A 22,335-nucleotide genomic window follows, 5' to 3' on the forward strand; every position below is an offset into this window, starting at 1 on the left:
TCTTTCATTAATGTAAAAACAACATTTTGATTGGATGACGTCATCGCCTCGTAAAAATGGATTGAATGTATCCTTGTAGAATTTGACCAGTTTACGTGTTATCTCTATGGGAGAGCAGTTTTTCTGGCAGTGAAAATTGACATGACTCTCTTTTTCGAGCACTAGCTCACTTTTGCTTCGGTGAATTTTTCCCAGATTTTAGTATGTTGTAGCTGAGACTTTGGGCTATCGCAACTGTGCCCTTCATTTTTTCATACGACGTCGGCATCACGTCGAAAAACTTCGTTGAAAATGGCACGTGGCTTCGATGCAGCGTCATTTTGCTTAATACACAGGGCCTATGGAGCATGAAATAGGTCATTGCATAGCGCATCCGACTCGTAATCCTAAGGTCCCTGGTTCGAGGCTCACCCCTGCCAATATTTTTTTTTCATTTTTTTAAACACTTTTTTTCTTCTTTTTCTTTAGTTAGTCTTAATCTCCCTTCCTAACTTTATCTTTTTCTGATTTTTTTATGCTTCTCCTTCAAATTTCTATAAAATAACATAATTTTTTCTTTATTAGGTGATCCGAGTATCCTCTCGGATCACCTTCTGTATCTGTACGGATTCTTTCTTCTTCTTCTTTCTTTATTTCTCCCCAAAAGTTGTGCAGAGGTTAGCTCAGAAAGTGCTATGCCTATCAAGTTCAAACTTACACCATGTATGTATCGTGTCCCAAAGACGGCAATCGAACTAAAATCAAAGTGATCAGTTGACCGTGACGTCACTATGACGTCATTATATGAAAACACATTCTCAATCATATCTCATTAATAGAATGGAGTTTTTCAATGAAATTTTCGTCACATAAAGTTCAAATCAAACGCATTCTGCTCATATTCTCAAAATTCATCTATACTTTAAAACGTGCGCGTACGCGCGCGTTGAAATATTTGTATACTCAAATCGAGCTCAAAATTTTTTGCACACGTTTCAGACCATTTGGAGCATTTTTTGAAAAATTGAAAAAATCGGACGGACGCGTACGCGCGCGCGCATATACGCACGCAAAGCTCATATGCAATAGAAATTTCCAATTTTTTTCACACGGATCGGATGTCTGAAATGTCAAGGTGTATTTCTACCAAGTTTCAAGTCAATCCGACTCAATATGACGTCATACGGGCCCGTCAAAGTTGAAATTCCGCGCGCGCGTCAATGGCGATATACAGTGCAACTATGCCAAAAACCCGATGATTTTAAATCCGATTTTACTCGTCAGGATGAACGGTGACCCCCCATTTTCTTTACATATTTTGAAAGCTGATGAGTTGTACATGTCATTTCACGGGCTGGCTATGCTGACAAAATGATTAAAAGATATCAAATTTCTTAATAAAGTAAAAAAAGTAAATTGTCTAAATGACGTCATCAAATTTCAAATTCACTCGAGCGTATCTCACTTTACTTTCGCCAATTTTCACCCAGATTTCAGTATGTTGTAGCTTATGAAATGTTCTTTCATTAATGTAAATATAACATTTTGATTGGATGACGTCATCGCCTCGTAAAAATGGATTGAATGTATCCTTGTAGAATTTGACCAGTTTACGTGTTATCTCTATGGGAGAGCAGTTTTTCTGGCAGTGAAAATTGACATGACTCTCTTTTTCGAGCACTAGCTCACTTTTGCTTCGGTGAATTTTTCCCAGATTTTAGTATGTTGTAGCTGAGACTTTGGGCTATCGTAAGTGTGCCCTTCATTTTTTCATACGACGTCGGCATCACGTCGAAAAACTTGGTTGAAAATGGCACGTGGCTTCGATGCAGCGTCATTTTGCTTAATACACAGGGCCTATGGAGCATGAAATAGGTCATTGCATAGCGCATCCGACTCGTAATCCTAAGGTCCCTGGTTCGAGGCTCACCCCTGCCAATATTTTTTTTTCATTTTTTTAAACACTTTTTTTCTTCTTTTTCTTTAGTTAGTCTTAATCTCCCTTCCTAACTTTATCTTTTTCTGATTTTTTATGCTTCTCCTTCAAATTTCTATAAAATAACATATTTTTTCTTTATTTTTCTTTCTTTCTACTACTTTCTGTGCAATAGATGAACAACAACAATGGCTATCAATCCCATATTTTGCACATGTTTAGTTCATGTCACGTACATTATTTCATAAAATAACAACTACTTGATCAGACACCATCTTGGGTATGTAAATTAGGGTCAAAGGTCATAAATGTTTCATCCTGTATCTTGGTGAATACATGTCCTATCTTTCCCATATTTTGCACACACAAAGACCATGTAACAAGGATCATTTCACAAAATAACCACTTTTTGCTCAGACGCCATCTTGGGTGTGCAAAGTGAGGTCAAAGGTCATATGTACTTCTTTCTGTATTTTCGTTATGACGTGTTATCTCTATGGGAGGGATTTTTTTTTAATGTGAAAATCGACATGCTTTTCTTTATCGAGCACTAGCTCTCACTTACCCTTCGGTGAATTTCTCCCAGATTTTATGTTGTACCTAAGACTTTGCATTTTGCATCTTGGTGAATACCTGTCCTATCTTTGCCATATTTTGCACACGAATATAGACGATGTCGCAAGAATCATTTCACAAAATAACCACTTTTTCCTCAGATGCCATCTTGGGAGTGTAAAGGTGGGTCAAAGGTCATATGTATTCGTTGCTGTATCTTCGTTATTCAGTGTATACAGAATTGGTACCAAAGATGGCAGATATGACTCCCTTTTCTAAATGAGAATCCAAACCTCACACGGCCAATGTCTCTAAACACAGATGAAACTTGTATTGTCATGCCTATTACGATCAGGACTCGAATCATTGATTAAAAAAAAAAATCGGATCACCTTAATTTGTCAGTGATGACAAATTACAATCTCTAGTTATCATTATCATTATTATGACCGTGGGTTTTGGTTAGCCACAAAATTCTTAATATCTTCATTTTAGCTGGTCAAGCGAACGAAAGATCCAATTCAGCAAGAATCCCATTATGAACCACATACAGTATTGATTGATGAAGTTTGTTCTGACAAAGGTGGGGATGATTTGCCCAAAAGTCACATGACTTTTGATAAGCCAATCCGCAGGAAGACTGCTGGAATGCCCGACGGATGTATTGCGATGCATGCAGGATAACGCAAGACGAAATGATACCAGGGAGGTGGAAATTCTTCCACTTCTCCCTGATGATATCAACTTTCTCCTGTGAAATACTGTGTGCGCTTTACCGGGAAAAAACACAGGTCCCAGTTCGCCGTGTTATTTTCTCAAGATGGAATCGAAGTGTGAAGCCAAGGTTGAAACGAATTTGGCCTGTGATGACAGCTTGAGCAACTGGTATCAATAAGACTGCAACACACTCTTTTCACGAAGTTCAGCGCCATCGACATTTAATAAGCTTGTTTGCGGTTCCCGGCAATTTGTAAACGGAGGCGAGGGACTGGGGGACGGCCAATTTCATTACCGGTTTCCCCCGCCCCTATCAAACCCTCATCCCCAATTTGCTTTTACGCGCCTCATGTGTCCTCCCTGCAAACAATTCAGCTGTTAGGGAGTAGGTCAAAGGTCGAAAAGGTCATGATCTCTGATTCAATCATCCCCGACCCAAGGGATACCCGTGAGAACGGTCGACCACTTGCCGGAACGGAACATTTATTTCCTTTGCAAACTCTTTTTTTTTCGCTCACGTCAGAGGCTTGCTTTATCACCACAACACCACCTACAATGCAACCCGTTACATTTTAAGGAGAAATAGATTGCCAAACGGCGAGGTCATTGCCCAGACTAACGAGACTATCAAAAAAGACACATCCAAACGCTAGGATAAGGATGTGTTTTCTAGCTTTCTTCAGATGCGTCAAGGAGATACTCCGGCGAGTGCCTCCTGGGATTCACTGAGTTCATATTATATACTGACATCACTTTGTGGCATTCATCTCTCATGTCATTTGACATTTTTGGCATAGGTGAAACTTTCGTGAAATGGCCACCTGGTTTCGTCGCCGGAGACGTACCAATCCTTTCCTTTAATTTGTATCGATTTCATTCCAACGATTGTGGCGTCTTCCAACTGATTTACACTGAAAATCTAATATTTCCGTTTGTAAAAGGCACCGTTTCTGTCTCCATTTGCTCTTTTCACTTGACGAGACATCAAGGCGCAGATGGTGTAACTCTCTCGCTCTCTCTTTCGCTATACCTGATGCCAAACAGTCTTCACTTCCCGCAAAATTTATCTAAACTATCATGATGGCGGTTTATATCAAAATAGCAGCATGTGTCGAATCCCCAATTTAACAGGAATTCAGTTTTACAGTAGGAGGCAGAAATATCTTCGAATTTCCTCCAATTTCCTCTTAAAAGTGCCCTCAAGATTATCATGGAAACATCATAGGAACCCAGGTATTGAATGTCAGATCCATGTTCACGTGTTGATCTCGTAAAGACCAAATATTGCACGCGTCTTCAATATCAATCATGCAATACATATCGGGGGTGCTGTTCGTTATTCCGAAGGTTCGTTATTCCGAAGGTTCGTTAATCCGAAACACACAAATTCCCTATACCTAGAGATTCGTTAATCCGAAAATGAAAAAGGGTTCGCTATATAATCCGAACATTTGTGGCGTTATTCCGAAGGTTCGTTATTCCGAAGGTTCGTTAATCCGAAAATGAAATAGGGTTCGCTATTCCGAAGGCTCGTTTATCCGAAAATGAAATAGAGTTCATTATTCCGAAGGTTCGTTAATACGAAAATGAAATAGGGTTCGTTATTCCAAAGGATAACGAACCTTATTTCATTTTCGGATTGATGAACTTTCGGAATAACAAACTTTATCACATTTTCGGATTAACGAACCTTCAGAATAACGAACCTTCGGACTAAAGAACCTTCGGAATAACGAACTGTAACCCATATCGGTGTCCCCCTTTTGTCAATATTGTATTTGGTCAATGTAGTAATAAAAATAGTGATAGTGATAATGATGATGATGAAGATGAAAATGAAAATGATGATGATGAAGATGACGGTGATGATGATGAAGATTACGATGATGATGATGATGATGAAGATGATGGTGATGATGATGATGATGATGGTGATGATGATGATGATTATGATGGTAATGTTATTGTGAATCATAATTATACTGCTACAATTTGTAATGATATCATCGATGCCAGTTTGCTTAACATCATCTTGTAAAGAATATACATGATGTAATTTACCCATGGTATCGTCTAAATTGCAAGCAGTGCTCTTCCAGGGGGGAGATAAAACCAGTGACAGGTTTCTCCTTATTTTCATCTGCGTCGAGAGAGGTATTGTATAGGTAAAATACTAAATTCCGCTCCGGTCAGGATTTGAACTGAGGGCCTCCTGATCTAGGGGCTTAGAACTTTCACCACTATACCACAGTGCTCCCTTTGTTACGTCATTACTTTTTCACTTTTTCGATACTAAAAAGATGGGACGAGCCATGGGATACCTGTTTCCAAGCCTAGACGGATTTATCTTCGAACTCCATTTCTCGACTGCAGGAATTATTGCACAGATCATATAGTGGGAAGATATACTGTCCCAACCCCCTGCACAGATCTTTTTTTCTTTTTCTTTTTTTGGTCATGTCGTCATAGAATCATACCCCCTGCCTGACGATATCACGTGTGACAACGAGAATATATTATTTCCTGACTTCAAATCTGGTCTGACTGTTGTCAGGCGGTCTCGAACTTTACTCCCTTTTCATTCCTCCCCATATAAGTCCAAGTGCCTGATTTATTGGTGGAGACAAATTTCTGAAGACGTTGAAAAACACTGCAAGCCGGAAATCCATAAATATATTTGCTAGTTGTCTAGAGGGATAGCCTTTAGAGAGTCTTGACGACACTGTGAATTCCTCGGCATTTTACTCTTTACTGTTGTTGTTATTGCTGCTATATCGTTTCTCTTGAGTCTCTACGTAGAGAGTCTAGTCGGTTTGCCTGTGTATTGCATGTGAGACTTGGGTTGTCCTTTGATTATGCACGTTGGTGCATGAATATGACAGATTCCATTCCAGTGTATTTCCAGTCGAAATACTTGATACTAAGAGTACTTGAATATTATTGCCTTTGTTCAAAGACAGACCCACGTTTGCAAGTCAACGATAGGGCAAGTGTTTTGTTGACTACACACTCTCAGTGCACGAGGAAGAGGCGTAGTTATAGCGATATTCCCATCAACCGCATTTTATCACCAGCGATATTTCTTTCCTTTTGTAGAATTTGTCGATACTATAGTCAAGTGCTTGTGGCACATGTATACCAGCACATTGTTTGCATTTGTACTATGTATTATATGATAATTATATTATTACAGGTATCAGAATTGCTGTTATTTCGTAATCTTGATTGAGGTTGACGTGTACTTTTGTTTTCGGGAATGAACTCCGAGCAAAGGGTTAATTTCGATGAGAATATAATGAGAAAGACCCACACGGTAGTTGACAAAAAGGAAACCTACATTCAGCAAGTTATGATCAAGTGATCATCAATAGCATTTCGTGTCTTACAGTAACCACAGATTAGATTTGCTTTACGTAAGTCATGTAAGTGCGTTCTATGTCACGTACCTAGCCTATATAAGCGTCCTCGTTTGCTTCTGTATGGAATCGTACCGAGTTAAATGTTTATAATCGAAAATTTTTCAAATGTCGAATCTTTCGTAATGAGTCTTGCAAATATTATGTGGTCTTGTGTGTTTTAGCTGTTTCAAAATAACTCCTCTTTTATTTCTGTTACACGAAGCGAATTTCTCTTTTGGGGTGAACTTCCCTTGAAAAATTCTGACACAGTGAACAAATATTCTGATACAGTGCATGTGGTAGTTTTTCCCCCTGTTATTTTTCTGTCTTTAGATCTTGGAACTGGGTATGATACTGTCAGCACTCGGCTTTGATGGCTTTACATTCAACCGAATTCCCGATCGCGTCGATTTTGGAATTGTCTCGGGAGAGAAAAATAGGAAGGATGATAGCGTATCATTAAGAAAAAAAAAAACTAGAAAAGAAACGAATTTCTCCCTCGCGGACATTCCATCATTTGTCCACCAGAACAACTCACGATATCTCGCTTGGTTTCTACTTTTCTAAGGGATTTGGCCAGGATTCGAGATCCATTTACCTGTGTGTGTGATTGTACCTGCATGTGTATTGTAATCTTGTATATGTGTGTGCGCGTTTGTGTTTATGTGCGCATGTATGTGTGCATAATGTATTACATGATGCTTGTGTGCGATATGTTCAGCAACTGTTTTATTCAAGAAACGTTTGAGCAGGGATGTGGCACCAGTCCTTGCTATAGTTTGACACAGTGAGCTCTGGTATGGTTACTGTTTCCCACCCCGGTTTACTCGAACTTGGCACGAATTCGGTGAATTTGACACTTTGTAATCTCATGAGACAGTGGCCTGGGACGACACCGTATACCACATCCAATATACTATCAAAATGTCATCGTTGTATGCGATCATGAACAAGAATGTTAGCATAGATCTGTCTGTTATGGGAAAGATCATCTACCGTCAGTTTCAATTCGAAGTATTGCAGCGTATAGGTATAGCACTGTTGTTCGTAGATATGTTGTACAACTTCCGTATGGCTGCGAAATATATCACGCTCCCCCTCCCACCCTCTCCTGCCTTTCTTTTTATTTCCAAACGCTCCTGTCGCATTCTGTTCACTTTTTTACGCCATTTTAGGTTGCATATGGTTTTCTCTAACCTACGGGATATTTCTGGGTGAGAACAGTAGGTCGCAGGTCAAAGGTCAATGTCAGAGGGCATGACCCCACTCAGCGGTCAGGGTGAAGTTGATGGCCAGGCTGAGGTGCTGAGAGGAAACTGACATTCTAACGCATGCGCAAATTGTTCGTGCTATCATGTGACGACATTTCAAGTGGATCTAACGACTGTTCCTGACACTTGACTGGCATAAGGCTTTAGATTTGGACTTTTAGGATTCTTACGCATTTACGCAGACATGACAATTTGCCCCTGTCGAATTCACTCAACTAATTCTTATGGTTAACATTTTGCGATGGTTGGTGACATCGGTTGACCCTTGCCTCCTTCACCTTTCAAAAGGCACCACCACATCACAGATTAATCCGCAAATCATTTCGTTTCATTTCAAAACACAGCAGCGAACAAAGCGATTTTGCTTTGGTTTGTTTCCGCCTTTTCCTCAGAGCCATAACATCTTGTTAAAGCATACACAGTGCCTTTCGAAATAAAAAAGAAGAAGTGAGGAAACCGAAAAAAAGAGCTGAGAGGAAAAAGAGAGAAATAAGAGAGAAGGGGGAGACTGATGTTGACGATTGCTAACAATGCAGTCGTGTTGTTGCTGGGAATTTTGACAAGACGTTTGACTCGAGGGTCACGCCCTCTTCCAGCAAGAAAATAATTGACTTCTTTTGTGTTTCGCCAAGGAGTTATACTAGTACCTTGTACCCCCTTGGTTTCACCGGTTAACAACCACGCCCGTTACGCCCTGAGCAACCCCTTTGAAGACAAGCATGTATGTAACCATGGAATTGACTCAGTTTTTGCTGTGGAGCAGTGAAAGTGTTTTAAGGTATATGCCGAATTTCTTACCCTGCCATGACCCCTCGAACAAACTCACCAACGGGCTGCTATAGGATGTGGGGTTTTCTTCGACTTCTTTTTGTACCCCCCCTTTTTTTAATTCGTCTAGTAAGTTTCACGAAAAAAACAAGCAAACCAGATCAGTCGAATCGTATTCCAACTTTACACACAGCGCAGGAACACTTACGATTTTTGCAAGACTGTGTACTTATACTATGGCCACCATGATTACACTGATCAACACAGATCTCGTGGCATACCTGTTGTGAGGTGGTGCAATAATGTCAAATGGAATCGAATGATTATGATGGCAGAGTTGTGTGTATGTGTGTGTGTGTGTGGGGGGGGGGGGTCATCTATATTTACAATCTATATTTATCGAGTGTATTTGTTACGTCAGTATGACGATGCAAATCATGTCGACACAATTAGTACCTTTTTAGGAAGGGGAAACTGCCTAATACCAACGTTATACACATAGTCAACTTTGCACGCATACCCGCATCGCCGATAGGCTCGTTGTCACTGTAACTTGCAATAACTGCGACTTATATACAGTTGTATGCGGTGCAACTACACCAGCAACCCTTACATGCAAGTGGTGTGTTGGTGTTGCAGCTTTTGAGAGAAACTGTAAGAGCGCCTCGGCCAGGGAGATGAGAACTCCCTGCCTCGACGTATACAGAAAAGGCCACACAATGTAGGCCTATAGCTATTTTGATGTTTACTAATACAACTTTTTCCCGCTTTTTTTTTTTCTCCCGCTATTGCTGTCGTCTGCAGGAGGCCATGAAGCTGTCGCTACAGCAACACGACCATCTGGCCCAGGCAAGGTGTATGTGTGTCTTCGCAGATGTACACAGAAACAGGGGAGATTGCGAGGTGAGACAATACGTAGTTTACCCGTTTTCAATATACATGTATAATGATAACAGCAGGGACCCATTTCATAAAAGATGTATAGGATAGCAACTCTAGCTGGAATGGCCACTTCTCATAGCAACAGCCAGTCAGACAGCTGGAATCTTGTCGTTACCATGACAACTGCCATGCCAGCAAGACTTGCTATCATATCAACTTTTTTTTTTAATGAAATGGGGCCCTGATGGAGTACACTGTTGCATGTGTTCATGACTGTATTAAAGGGGAATGAAACCGAAATATACCTATGTGGATTGTGTGGCTGCAGAAATATAAGTACTCTACTCGAGTTTTCAATGAATCTTCACTCAACTCACTCGGAATGTTTTAAATTACACGTCGTCGTAGCACGCAAGCTTGCCTAATCAACGGATGTGATTATAGGGAAATATAGCCCAAATAATTATGTAATGGACTGAGTTCATGCAAAAATAGAAGGAGAAGAAATCAGTGGAGTTTGAGGAAAATCGGATAATCCTTTCGATAAGTATAAATGTCTAAAGGTTCAGTACCGCCAACGCTGCATGGATAAGAAGATTACAAAATTTCGTGATGCCATAGTAGGACAGTAATAAAGAAGGTATTAAGAGAATTCAGCATATTTGTATTTTCCAGCATAATGACAGAGCACTTTGCTTACCTCTTTCAGTAAGCAGGGAATGACATTACCTTTAACATCCTGTAAACATACCGGTAACCAGTGGAAGGAATGTGTATGTTTTCATTATGAAATAAATAAATTTTGTGGAATTCTCTTGTATTCCATTATGTCGTTGTCACATTGTGACATCATGGATTGTTGCAATCTTCATATCCAGCTGTTGACTAGGCAAGCTAGCGAGATATGACGATGCGTACTTTCCGATGTCCAGAGTGAATTGAATAAAAAATCATTGAAACCGCGAGTATAGAACGAGGATGAATTTCTAGATCTGCGACGCTCGAGTCACAGATCAAATCAATGTTCATACTGAAGAAAATGTTTAGTGCACTGAAGAGTGAGGGAATCGGAATGACAACTTATCCCCCGAAACTATCTGGGAGTATCGAAAGCTTGAGCTTTGGAATTTAAAGGGTGTGTACAGTTCTGGTCGAGGTGAGGATTTAGCTTTTAACGTTTTGCGAGATATTCAGAAACCACTCTATGAGATGTCAAAGAGCATGCAATTCTAAGGGGTATATATCAAAAGTTTATTTGATGAAAATCGCTTTTGAAATGGCTGAGATATCCAAAAACAAGGTGAAACAAAGAAATCCTAATAAAAGGCGTGGCCTGTAGTCTTTTATTATCACTTTTTTTGGATATCTCGGCCATTTGAAAACCAATTTTCATCAAATAAACATGGAATCCTTCTTAAAATTACATGCTCTTTCATATTTCATAAGAGGTTTCTCATTATCTCACTTAGGAATGTAAAAAACATGAATCCCCACCTCAACCAGTACTGTACAGCCCCTTTAAGCAAGTCCTCAACTCTTCTCTGTATAGTAATGTGAAGAGATAGTTCTTAACTATTCGATGAAGATGCCGTGAGATAATTAGTGAATCAGAACCCCTTTCGATGGTCGAGTATCTTTCCAAGTTGTTTGCCGCGTGTGAGCACAAGCCTCATCAATCACGTACGTCCGAGACAGTTACCACACATTGCGGCGATTATACGATTTAACCTCTGACCTCTTCCTCGTGACCTCAGTTGACCCGCAGCGTCTTCCATTCAAACAGGGTCTTGATAACACGTATCATGTGGCGAATAAATGTCTCATTATTTTTTGTCCTCTTCTTTTCTTGTCTACAGCACTGTGAACATACATGACGCCAGAAATAACCAAAATGTACTGATCGATAAATAATCAAATTAACCGCATAAAGGCATCAAAGTACGATTCATCACAATTTGATGGGACTTTGAAGTTTTTTACATGTCTTAACAATTTCTGAACGCAGTCTCCAACTGAATATAGATCATCTTGAATATAAATCGCCCACTAGTATATCCATGTTTTCAGCACAGCCTGACAACTGGCGAGATATTTTTACACGTCCATATCATTGATTTTTTTTTCTTTTTACATTGAAGAACTATGATATGATATATAACTTTTAAAATTATCAACGGAGAGCACCTGATTAAATTTGATTTTTTTTTTTGAACAGGATATAATGCCTAGTACAGTCGAACCACCATAGAAGCATGAGCATTTTGCCTCACCAATACTGTGTAAGTGTGCACATTATTGTTGAATACGTTGTGAAGTGCTGTGGTTCTGTTCAGTAGTTTGTAATTTTCCATCAACGATGAAACTGGAAATGATGTTCTATTTTTATAAATGATTAATGCCCGTGTGGTACTTGATAATTAGAGATAACCGTGTTCACTTGCTCTGAAAAGTGTTATATATCTGAAACTCTTGAACGCGCAGCTTTCAAAATCGGCAATGGCAAGCATCGAACGATTCTGGCGCATAAACTTGTGATCCATTGACGCTATGATAGAGCATGCACATCCCCGCGTATCAGTTTCGAGGGTACTTACGTGAATTTAATATACCGGTAAATGTTTTGAAGCTGTGAAGATGAGAGAAATTCCACACACTTTAATCTCCCATGAAGGGATAATGGTGATGAACAGTGATATTTATGGAGATGATGGCAATTGTGTTATAGTAACGATGATAAATGATGATGATCGTCATAAACAGAAGAAATGCTGTTTTTATCATCACTATCCCCTTCACCATCATAAAATTTCAGGCAGGTAAAGTGTGTTGCTTAATTCAATAGCGCCGTCAGTCTAAATCAATCAGACTGTATATCGTCCACCACAACAACCGTAAGTTGGCCTACAATAAATGTCTACTCTACTATCATTGAGTTTAGTGTATGAAGAAAGTGACGATTTCGATGGATTAGCTCGGCAAAAATATAGATATCAAGAACGTCGTCATAGTTTTACCTTTGTCGTTTGTTCTCTTCTATTTTCAAACCCATGTCCGTTATGATTTTGAGAGTGAAACAAAAATTGTGTGGTGTAAGGCTCTCCGCACGAAGTGTCCCTCTGTATGAGCTATGCAAGTGCCCGGATTCTAGCGTTTTCGATATTTTCTCTTGGTGATTGACCGGAGTGTTTACGTGTAAAGTTAATGGTCAAACCCGGAAGAAGGAAAATATCCACTAATATTGCCCGCTGTACTTAACGGCCAACCAAAATAACAACTACAATTGCCCGGCAAAACTACCTCATATGGGTAATAATGATTAATGTGTACATACGAACGGATCTGTACTCAGTTTGATATTATAATTTTGTGAAGCTCTGTGACACATTTTTTAGGCCCTATACTCGTTGTATGAGCGCTATATGAGTACCTATATTATATTGTATCCCTTTCAAGTGCACTTGTACGTCAAGGAATTGTTATATGTTTGGTAGAAGGGACGCCACCTTTAGGCAGGGTGAAGGCAGTGTACCTGTGTTTTTGATCTGTCTCGGTCCTTTTATGGAAGACAGCTGTTGACATCATCAGTGTGTCCGCGTTCCCTCCTCCTCCATCCTCCTCCTATGACATCTTCCACGGGTATGATCAGATCGGACCTTTCTCATCTTTTGAGGATGTACGAAATAGTACTCATCGTCCGCATATCTGCGATATATTTTGGGCCAGTGATCGCGCGGCGGATTAGGGGTCGGCGCTCTGAAGAAAAATGGGAGATAACTGCGGGGAAAATTGATGCAGCATCTGCCGACGACGGTGCATTTATCGGCGAGCATCCATCTAATCGTGGAGAAAAAGGGCGTTGTAAAGGGAGCCGAAGAGTTTTCAACATGGTCACCACACACTTCCACATGTTTTTTGTTTTATTTTCCCGCCTTTTCCCCTTAATGTTGCATGGCTGAAATACAAGTGCATTAAACTCTAGCTTGTCGCGCATGCTCAATTTGAACTTCCCGCCGACTGTTGGCCGTGAAACCGAACGTTTCGAAATTATGCCTCGAGGTAGAATACCCCGGGTGATAATGTACATAAACTGAGATTTGAATATTACATTGAATAGTGTCCCTTTGGACACCTGTGTTATGCATTTGAAAACGTCATATATGTACAGTAATTAGTTGTTGATCAGGTCAAATTACTTCTGCCATGTTTAGAGTATGATGCTGACAATGGTTATAATGGACATGGCGCGATTCGAAACTGGCAGGCGTTTGTAACGGATGTCGTTTTATGACTGACGTCGTTTCGTTTTCGCGCTTCTTCAAGATGATATCAAGTTGATCCGGTTGATCTTTACCTGTTGTCATCAATAGTCTGTGACATGAGATCAATTTACTAACCCCTGCAACTGGCAGCATCGTTTGACAATAACTTTTCTAGGAAGAAGTCGGTTTAGCACCAGGACGGAGATGGGAAAAGTGCAGTTTAAAAATAAAATAAAACAAAACAAAACAAAACAAAACAAAACAAAAAATAATGCGTCATTCCATCTCATGCATGACCCCACCCCTTTCACTTTCCTTGCTTTTGATTCGTTGACATGCTCCATTAGTCATTAATCCACTTTCAAGTGTACCCACATCAGGATGTACAGGGAAAGCTAGATTGCCCTTTGGCTCCTAAGGCAATAAATGGAGTGGGAAATGGCGGGAAAATGGTAGCGGAGTGCCTCCGGCAGTGGAAATGCTCTCGTTCCGTGGACGTGCCAACATTAAGAGAAGGGCCAGATGGGTATAAAGAACTGACTCACGGGGCCTTGGGAAATTAACTTGCGCTGCTTTTTCAACTTACTTTACATTCTCTACCCCACCCCACCCCACTTTCTTTCTCTCTGTGTGTGTTTAGAAAGTGGAGTTGATGCGACACTTAATGTTCTCCAACTGATTAAAAACATTTCTCCGAAATGAACCATTTCCCCTAGGGGAAATACGCACTAAAATCTTCCAAGAATAGTGTGGACCTTCTTTTTTCTCCCTACTATGATGTTTGGTGTTCATCGGTGCCGATGGGATTCGGTTTGATGCGTCGCAGGTCCCATGGTTACGCATGCACACGGATCTTTAGACGCTTCATTTGCATAGATGACGGCTCTCTTGTTTGCAGCAAGGCGTCTGTCTGTTTCATTTTCTGTCTCAGTAACGGTCTTCATCCCCGTCTTGTAATCTTCTCTGGCTTCACAAGATGTCTAATGCTCTTTTTTTTTATTTGTCCAGTCTGATTTTGTCCTGTCTGAATAATCTTAAGTAATATCCACTGATACTTTCTGATAATGGAAACGGAAATGAAAGAAATTAATGACAAAGATTAACTAGAGATTGTAATTTGTCATTACTGACAAATTAAGGTGATCCGATTTTTTTTTAATCAATGATTCGAGGTCTGATCGCAATAGGCATGACCATACAGGTTTCATCTGTGTTTAGAGACATTGGCCGTGTGATGTTTGGATTCTCATTTAGAAAAGGGAGTCATATCTGTCATCTTTGGTACCAAATTCTGTATACACTAGATAACGAAGATACAGCAACAAATGCATAATTTAGGCATGACCATACAGGTTTCATCTGTGTTTAGGGACATTCGCCGTGTGATATTTGGAATCTCATTTAGAAAAGCGAGTCAGACCTGCCATCTTTGGTACCAAATTCCGTATACACTGTAACGAAGATACAGAATGAAGTATATTTGACCATTGACCCCACTTTGCACAGCCAGGATGGCATCTAAGCAAAAAGTGGTTATTTCGTAAAATGATTCTTGTAACATGGTCTTTGCGTGTGCAAAATATAGAAGAGATAGGACATGTATTCACTAAGATACAGAATGAAACATTTATGACCTTTGACCCTAATTTACATACCCAAGATGGTGTCTGATCAAGAAGTTGTTATTTTATGAAATAATGTACGTGACATGAACTAAACATGTGCAAAATTTGAGGGTGATAGACGCTGTTTTTCTTGAGTTATTGCAAAGAAAGTTGCAGAAAGAAAAGAAACATCTCAATACATTGAAGATAAGCTTTAAATTCAACCACGTTTTTTAACGTGATCCCGACATCGTATGAAAAAGACGAAGGGTAAAATACGATAGCCCAAAGTCTCAGCTACAACATATTAAGATCTGGGAGAAATTCACCGAAGCATAAGTGAGCTATTGCTCGAAAAAGATAGTCATGTCAAATTTCATTTGCAGAAAAACTGCACTCCCATAGAGATAACACGTCATAATTCAGTTCAGTTCAGTTCAGTTTTTATTTCTGCATTTCAAAACCAATACTGCAATACTGCATTTCAAAATCAATAATGAAGATACAGAAAGAAGAATATATGACCTTTGACCGCACTTTTCACAGACATGATGGCATCTGAGCAAAAAGTGGTTATTTTGTGAAATGATTCTTGTAACATGGTCTTTGCGTGTGCAAAATATGGGAGAGATAGGACATGTATTCACCAAGATACAGGATGAAACATTTATGACCTTTCACCCTAATTTACATACCCAAGATGGTGTCCGATCAAGTAATTGTTATTTTATGAAATAATGTACGTGACATGAACAAAACATGTGCAAAATATGGGATTAATAGCCATTGTTGTTGTTCATCTATTGCACAGAAAGTAGTAGAAAGAAAGAAAAATAAAGAAAAAATTATGTTATTTTTATAGAAATTTGAAGGAGAAGCATGAAAAAAATCAGAAAAAGATAAAGTTAGGAAAGGAGATTAAGACTAACTAAAGAAAAAGAAGAAAAAATAGTGTTTAAAAAATTTAAAAACAACTGGCAGGGGTGAGCATCGAACCAGGGACCTTAGGATTACGAGTCGGATGCGCTATGCAATGACCTATTTCATGCTCCATAGGCCCTGTGTATTAAGCAAAATGACGCTGCATCGAAGCCACATGCAATTTTCAACCAAATTTTTCGACGTGATGCCGACGTCGTATGAAAAAATGGAGGGCACATTTACGATAGCCCAAAGTCTCAGCTACAACATACTAAAATCTGGCAAAAATTCACCGAAGCATAAGTGAGCTAGTGCTCGAAAAAGATAGTCATGTCAATTTTCACTGCCAGAAAAACTGCTCTCCCATAGAGATAACACGTAAACTGGTCAAATTTTACAAGGATACTTTCAATCCATTTTTACGAGGTGATGACGTTATCCAATCATAATGTTGTTTGTACATTAATGAAAGAAGATTTCATAAGCTACAACATACTGAAATCTGGGTGAAAATTGGCGAAATTTAAGTGAGATACGCTCGAGTGAATTTGAAATTTGATGACGTCATTTTGAAAATTTACTTTGTTTACTTTATTAAGAAATGTGATATGTTTTAATCATTTTTTCAGTATCGCCAACCCATGAAATGACATGTACAACTCATCAGCTTTTAGAATATATCAAGAAAATGGGGGGTCACCGTCCATCCTGACGAGTAAAATCCGATTTAAAATTGGCGGTTTTTTGGCATAGTTGCACTGTGTATCCCCATTGACGCACGCGCGGAATTTTGAATTTGACGGGCCCGTATGACGTCATATTGAGTCGGATCGACTTGAAACTTGATAGAAATATTCCTTGACATTTTGGACATCCGATCCGTGTGAAAAAACTGAAAATTTCTATTGCATATGAGCTGTGCGTGCGTATATGCGCGCGCGCGTACGCGTCCGTCCGATTTTTTCAATTTTTCAAAAAATGCTCCAAATGGTCTGAAACGTGTGCAAAAAAAATTTGAGCTCGATTTGAGCATACAAATATTTCAACGCGCGCGTACGCGCACGTATCAAGAGAAAATGTGAATTTTGAGAATATGAGTAAAATGCGCATAACTTGAAATATCTGTGACGTAAATTTCATTGAAAAACTTCATTCCATTAATGAGATATGATTGAGAATGTGTTTTCATATAATGACGTCATAGTGACGTCACGGTCGACTGATCACTTTGATTTTAGTTCGATTGCCGTCTTTGGGACACGATACATACATGGTATAAGTTTGAACTTGATAGACATAGCACTTTCTGAGCTAACCTCTGCACAACTTTTGGGGAGAAATAAAGAAAGAAGAAGAAGAAGAAGAAGAAAGAATCCGTACAGATACAATAGGTGATCCGAGAGGATACTCGGATCACCTAATAAATGACGAACAGTGAAAATTCAACAACAGGTCGCAAATTAGACCGGATAATGTGTTCTAGCCTCAGTTTTTATATACATGTTTTATGTGATAAATTGTATTGGGTGTGTGGCGTGTTTATATTCTCCTCTCCTCTCTTTCTCTCGCTGTATGTATGTATGTATGTATATGTGTATGTATGTATGTATGTATTTATGTATGTATGTATGTGTATATGTATCTATCTATCTTTCAAAGCGTGTATCTGTCTTTAGTTTTAGTTCTTGTTCTTTTTTAATTCATGTGTCTTTCTCCTCTTCATAATAATGTAATATTTATTTGTTATCAATTTCTCTGTCTTCTCCTTTTTCTCCTCCATTCCCCATTACAATAATGGTTTCCCATCGCCTGGTTTCGGCTATGTATGTCATATTGCATAAAGTGAACAACAAAGCACTAGATTACTGTATACATAGTTCCGCTGTATGCATATCAATTTTAACATCATTCGAAACACAAAATTAACCGTGAATGAATTTGATTTTCTCCTCGTCTGCTTTCAGCAATTTCGGATCCTCATTTCTATTTTTCTTGCCATATCATGTACCTATCTGTTTATTCATCAATCTATCCATGTAACTACCATAGTTCGCTTCTGGAAGTCAGGCAATTTTGATGTTTCTAGTGTTTTTAGTATGGTAGTGAAAGTTTGAGTAATGTTCTTTTGTGAGGTAACATGCTGTATACGCCGTGAATCAGCCACTCGTTCGTCTAGGCAGACGACACTATAGCAGCCAGATGAAATGGCGCGACGAACCTTCGTGAATTGCCCGACGTGGTTCGCCCTCGTCTCACTTCGCTTAAATTTCATCTTCCGTGGCATTGCCTGCACTGCAGTAATAGGCTTGCCTGGCTAGTTTGCCAAGAAGTGCATATCAGTCGTTCACACTTAACAAGGCTGTCACGTACGTATGGCGAACTTAAGTCTACCAATGTGCGGAATAATGCTTCCATATTTATTTTCTTGACATGGTTGTGAAGTGCATCTATACAAAGTCAAGAGACGAAAATCTGCGTTTACTAGTCATATACAGGCCTCTAGGCGCCACAAACCACGCAACAGGTTTCAAACGTAGATGAGATCTTGTTAGCGGTATGTTTTGAGTGAAAGCAGTGAAAACGAGAAAAACAGCTCTAGCATAAATATGATCGAGATTGAACATAATTTTTGGCGAGGTGAAGATCCATTTGGATTTCAATTCAGTAGCCTTCACATGCTGACCTATCAACACGTTATAACAGTCGTCATGATCACGTTACAGCGGCTGAATTGTAGCTTGCAAGAGGCGTGCGTGTGGTTGTTCAGGACCATGGAGAGACCAGGGGCTTTTAGTATAATTTTGTCATAATTTTGTTTTCAAATGTGGAGCCGATTGATTAGGCCTTACGAGTATAAATACGTCTTTTAAAGGTGACTGAAGAGATTAAAAAAAAAAAGAATACACTCATGCTGCGGCTAGTTCGTAAGTTTTCTGTCGAGAAGTTTGAACATTTCTTACAAGATTTCCAGGTAATGCCGTCTATCTTCGACTCACTGTTTTCAACCACACCCATTGCCCCTATTTGCTGCACTTGTGAAAGTAATCCATGTGATTAATGTCTTATTGACCTAATTCGGGCAATTACACCTGCGTGGTTTCGATAAAGCCTCAAAAAAAAGTAGAGGGCGCTATTTAGTTTCTACTTTCATGGGAAGCTGGGTAGTTCACAAATGCCTCTGAATTTTCCTCTTTATTCAATAATCAGAATGACATCATCTCTATCTGTATTAAGGACGTTAAGCTGTATGTATTCAGACCTTCTCTTTCAAGTTAAATAACAAGGGAGAAGTAATTAGGGAAAAAAAAACGTTTTCAGCATTTCTTTCGAATGTTTATCAATACGGTTCTTAGCATCTACCAAAGTATGCTCTAGCCATCTAGTTGTTTGAAAGTGCGTGCACACACACAAGCACACACACACACACATACATACACACACACATACACACACACACACACACACACACACACACACACACACACACACACACACACACACACACACACACACACACACACACACACACACACACACACACACACACACACACACATATCTATACATGTATAAGCCTCTGATATGTCTTTCACGGTACATGTTGACTGTATTCCTACCTTTGTGCTATATTATGGAAAACACCATTCTCTCTTTTCTCAGTTATTTTTGTCTCTATTTCTCTTTTTATTCTCCTATCACACTCAGTGCTGATAGCTTTAAAACAGATATGTGTCGGCGATGTTTATCCGATGCTTTGATCTCGTTTTGAGATGGCAAGTCGTACTAAAAGTGTGTGCATGAGCGAAGTGACGAAAATACTTTTCGCCGTAAATAAACCCCGTTGAAAGACGTGATTACTGTATCTTGCAGTGTAAGCCTGCGAGCTTGTGCCCTTTATCTACAATATCATATCTCTCTATACGTATCGCATGTTATCAATACTATATTCCAGAGACTTTTATCGCCTAATCACTCTTGTAAATATGCCATTCTATTGAAGTGCTCTTGTTGTTTTTTCTGTGTGTAAATGAAGACCCGCAAGACGAAGAGATTATTCAGATTGTCAGAGTTTAATACCTAATCTTTACTATCTTCACTTGCACGTCACAGGCGTGATATAGAAATGTCTAATCCCGTTTAAACGAGAATCCACCGTAAGACAAAAAGCAATCAAGTCAAATACGTCATGTAACTTGCAGAACAGTACAGACATTTATACATATCATACATACGCACAAACACACACACACGTATATTCAAAATATATGATATATATATAAATATATAATGTAATATATATATATATATGGGTTATATAAATATATAAATATGTTTATATATATATATATATATATATATATATATATATATATGGATATATATATCTCGATAGGTATAGATAGATAGATAGATAGATAGATAGATAGATAGATAGATAGATGGAGAGATAAAATACTTCATATGATTTATACCCGTATCTGCCAACAGATGCGTAATGTGTGCTTCGAAATGTATTGTCTCCAAAGTATTGTGTCATTTTGATGAGGAATTTTCTTGCCCTCTTGATGCGTTATGTGAGGCAAATCTACCGAATTATCATCTGATCGAGCTCCACTGGGGCGTCTCGTGGTATGACATCGGTACGCCCCAACGTCGTCAAGATCCAGGTCCAGTTTGCGATGAGCCGCGATGTCATGATCTGGTCTCCGGACCCCCTGACCTGTCTCGTACCCTTGGGGGAAGTGACACGAAGAGAGAGCAGCGACCTATATCGGCGATATTAATTGGCAATTTGCGATGGTCAGCTGCGCGTGTTTGCTGTCAGGCACGATTACTCCCATACAGTTCAGGTGGTGTCCAGGTGACGAAAGTAGGCGATGCGATCGTTGCCATGCGCCGAGATATCGGATTATCGCTGATAACTTCATAGAGCGACGCTGTGATATATCGGAGATACGTTCAACGCGAAGATGAAAATTTATGTCCTGCTTTGTGTGCGCAACGATTTGCGTTCGCATTCCTCTTCGCTTCTTTTAACAAGAATTTCATGCGCGGCGGCTTCTGGGGAGAGAGGTTAAACAATAAATGGGCCATGAAAATGTGTGCTTGATGAAGTTTTGCTATCTTTTTCTTCCTCTCTCCCTCTCTCTCTATCTCCCCCACAATTTTCTTACTGTTGTTTTCATTCTGTTCTCATCGCTTTCATATCTTTTTCTTCTGTACTTCGCTTTTTTTCTTTCTTTCCCCGTTTTCCTTTTCTCTTTCCCTTGCTGTTTATCTTCTATCTCGTGAGTTCATTTCTTTATTCTTTTCGACATTGTTTGTGCTTCTGTCCACCCCCCCCCCCCCTCCTCGGCCATTCTCAACGAGCTCTGATTGCCAGAAGGCCTAGCACACGACGGACAGCAGCGCGGTACACACAGCTGCTACATTAAAGTTTTTCCAAACCTTATGTTGTCAATCGCATCCTTGAAGCCGTGTTTTACTTAACTTTTTGGCAGTTGCCTTTTGAAAGGAAAAAAAAAACAGCAACGTAGATTTATGCTTGTGGACACACTTACACAACGCAGATGAGTATTTTCGTTTCTCTTTCGTTCGTCTGATAAACTATAGGGAGAAATGTATCAAATTCACTAGTCCATGTCAATAAACGGGAATACATTTTTGTTCACTGTGCCCTCAAACAAAATAAGTCATCTGGCATCATCGCATTCTCCAGTATTTTTTTTTTCTCGATTGACTGTGTAATTAGTATTATGAATCATTTTAAAAGCTATATCTGTATGAAATTGCGTACGGAATTAAACATATTTTTTTTTTCGTTGTTGTTTAAGATCAGGAAGCAGTTTCGTCTGACGTCATTATGTGTTATTCAAACTCAAATATTACTCATCGTCTTCAGAGTAGAGTTTGTGGAAATGAAAAAGACTTTGCAAAGAGGAGTAAGATCCTTTGATGGGGTAGCGATGCTGCGATGCCAAGTTTACACGTCTCATTTCAGACGATGTATACGATCACCCCCAGTGTGCGCATCTCGCGATACAC

The 22,335-nt window shown here is 39.4% G+C and overlaps 1 protein-coding gene across 1 annotated transcript in view; it reads left to right on the plus strand.

Moving 5' to 3' along the window:
* Window positions 1-22,335, plus strand: part of LOC139715921 (43 kDa receptor-associated protein of the synapse-like) — a 108,097-nt gene that overhangs the window by 78,694 nt on the left and 7,068 nt on the right. The window contains exon 2 of the mRNA XM_071627473.1: window positions 9,429-9,527. Coding sequence (XP_071483574.1) covers window positions 9,429-9,527 — 99 coding nt within the window. The remainder of the gene's footprint in view (window positions 1-9,428; window positions 9,528-22,335) is intronic.

The sequence above is a fragment of the Diadema antillarum genome, unplaced genomic scaffold (assembly GCF_040938485.1).
Source record: "Diadema antillarum isolate AM-2024a unplaced genomic scaffold, OU_Dant_1.0 scf00000057, whole genome shotgun sequence".
Taxonomy (NCBI): domain Eukaryota; kingdom Metazoa; phylum Echinodermata; class Echinoidea; order Diadematoida; family Diadematidae; genus Diadema; species Diadema antillarum.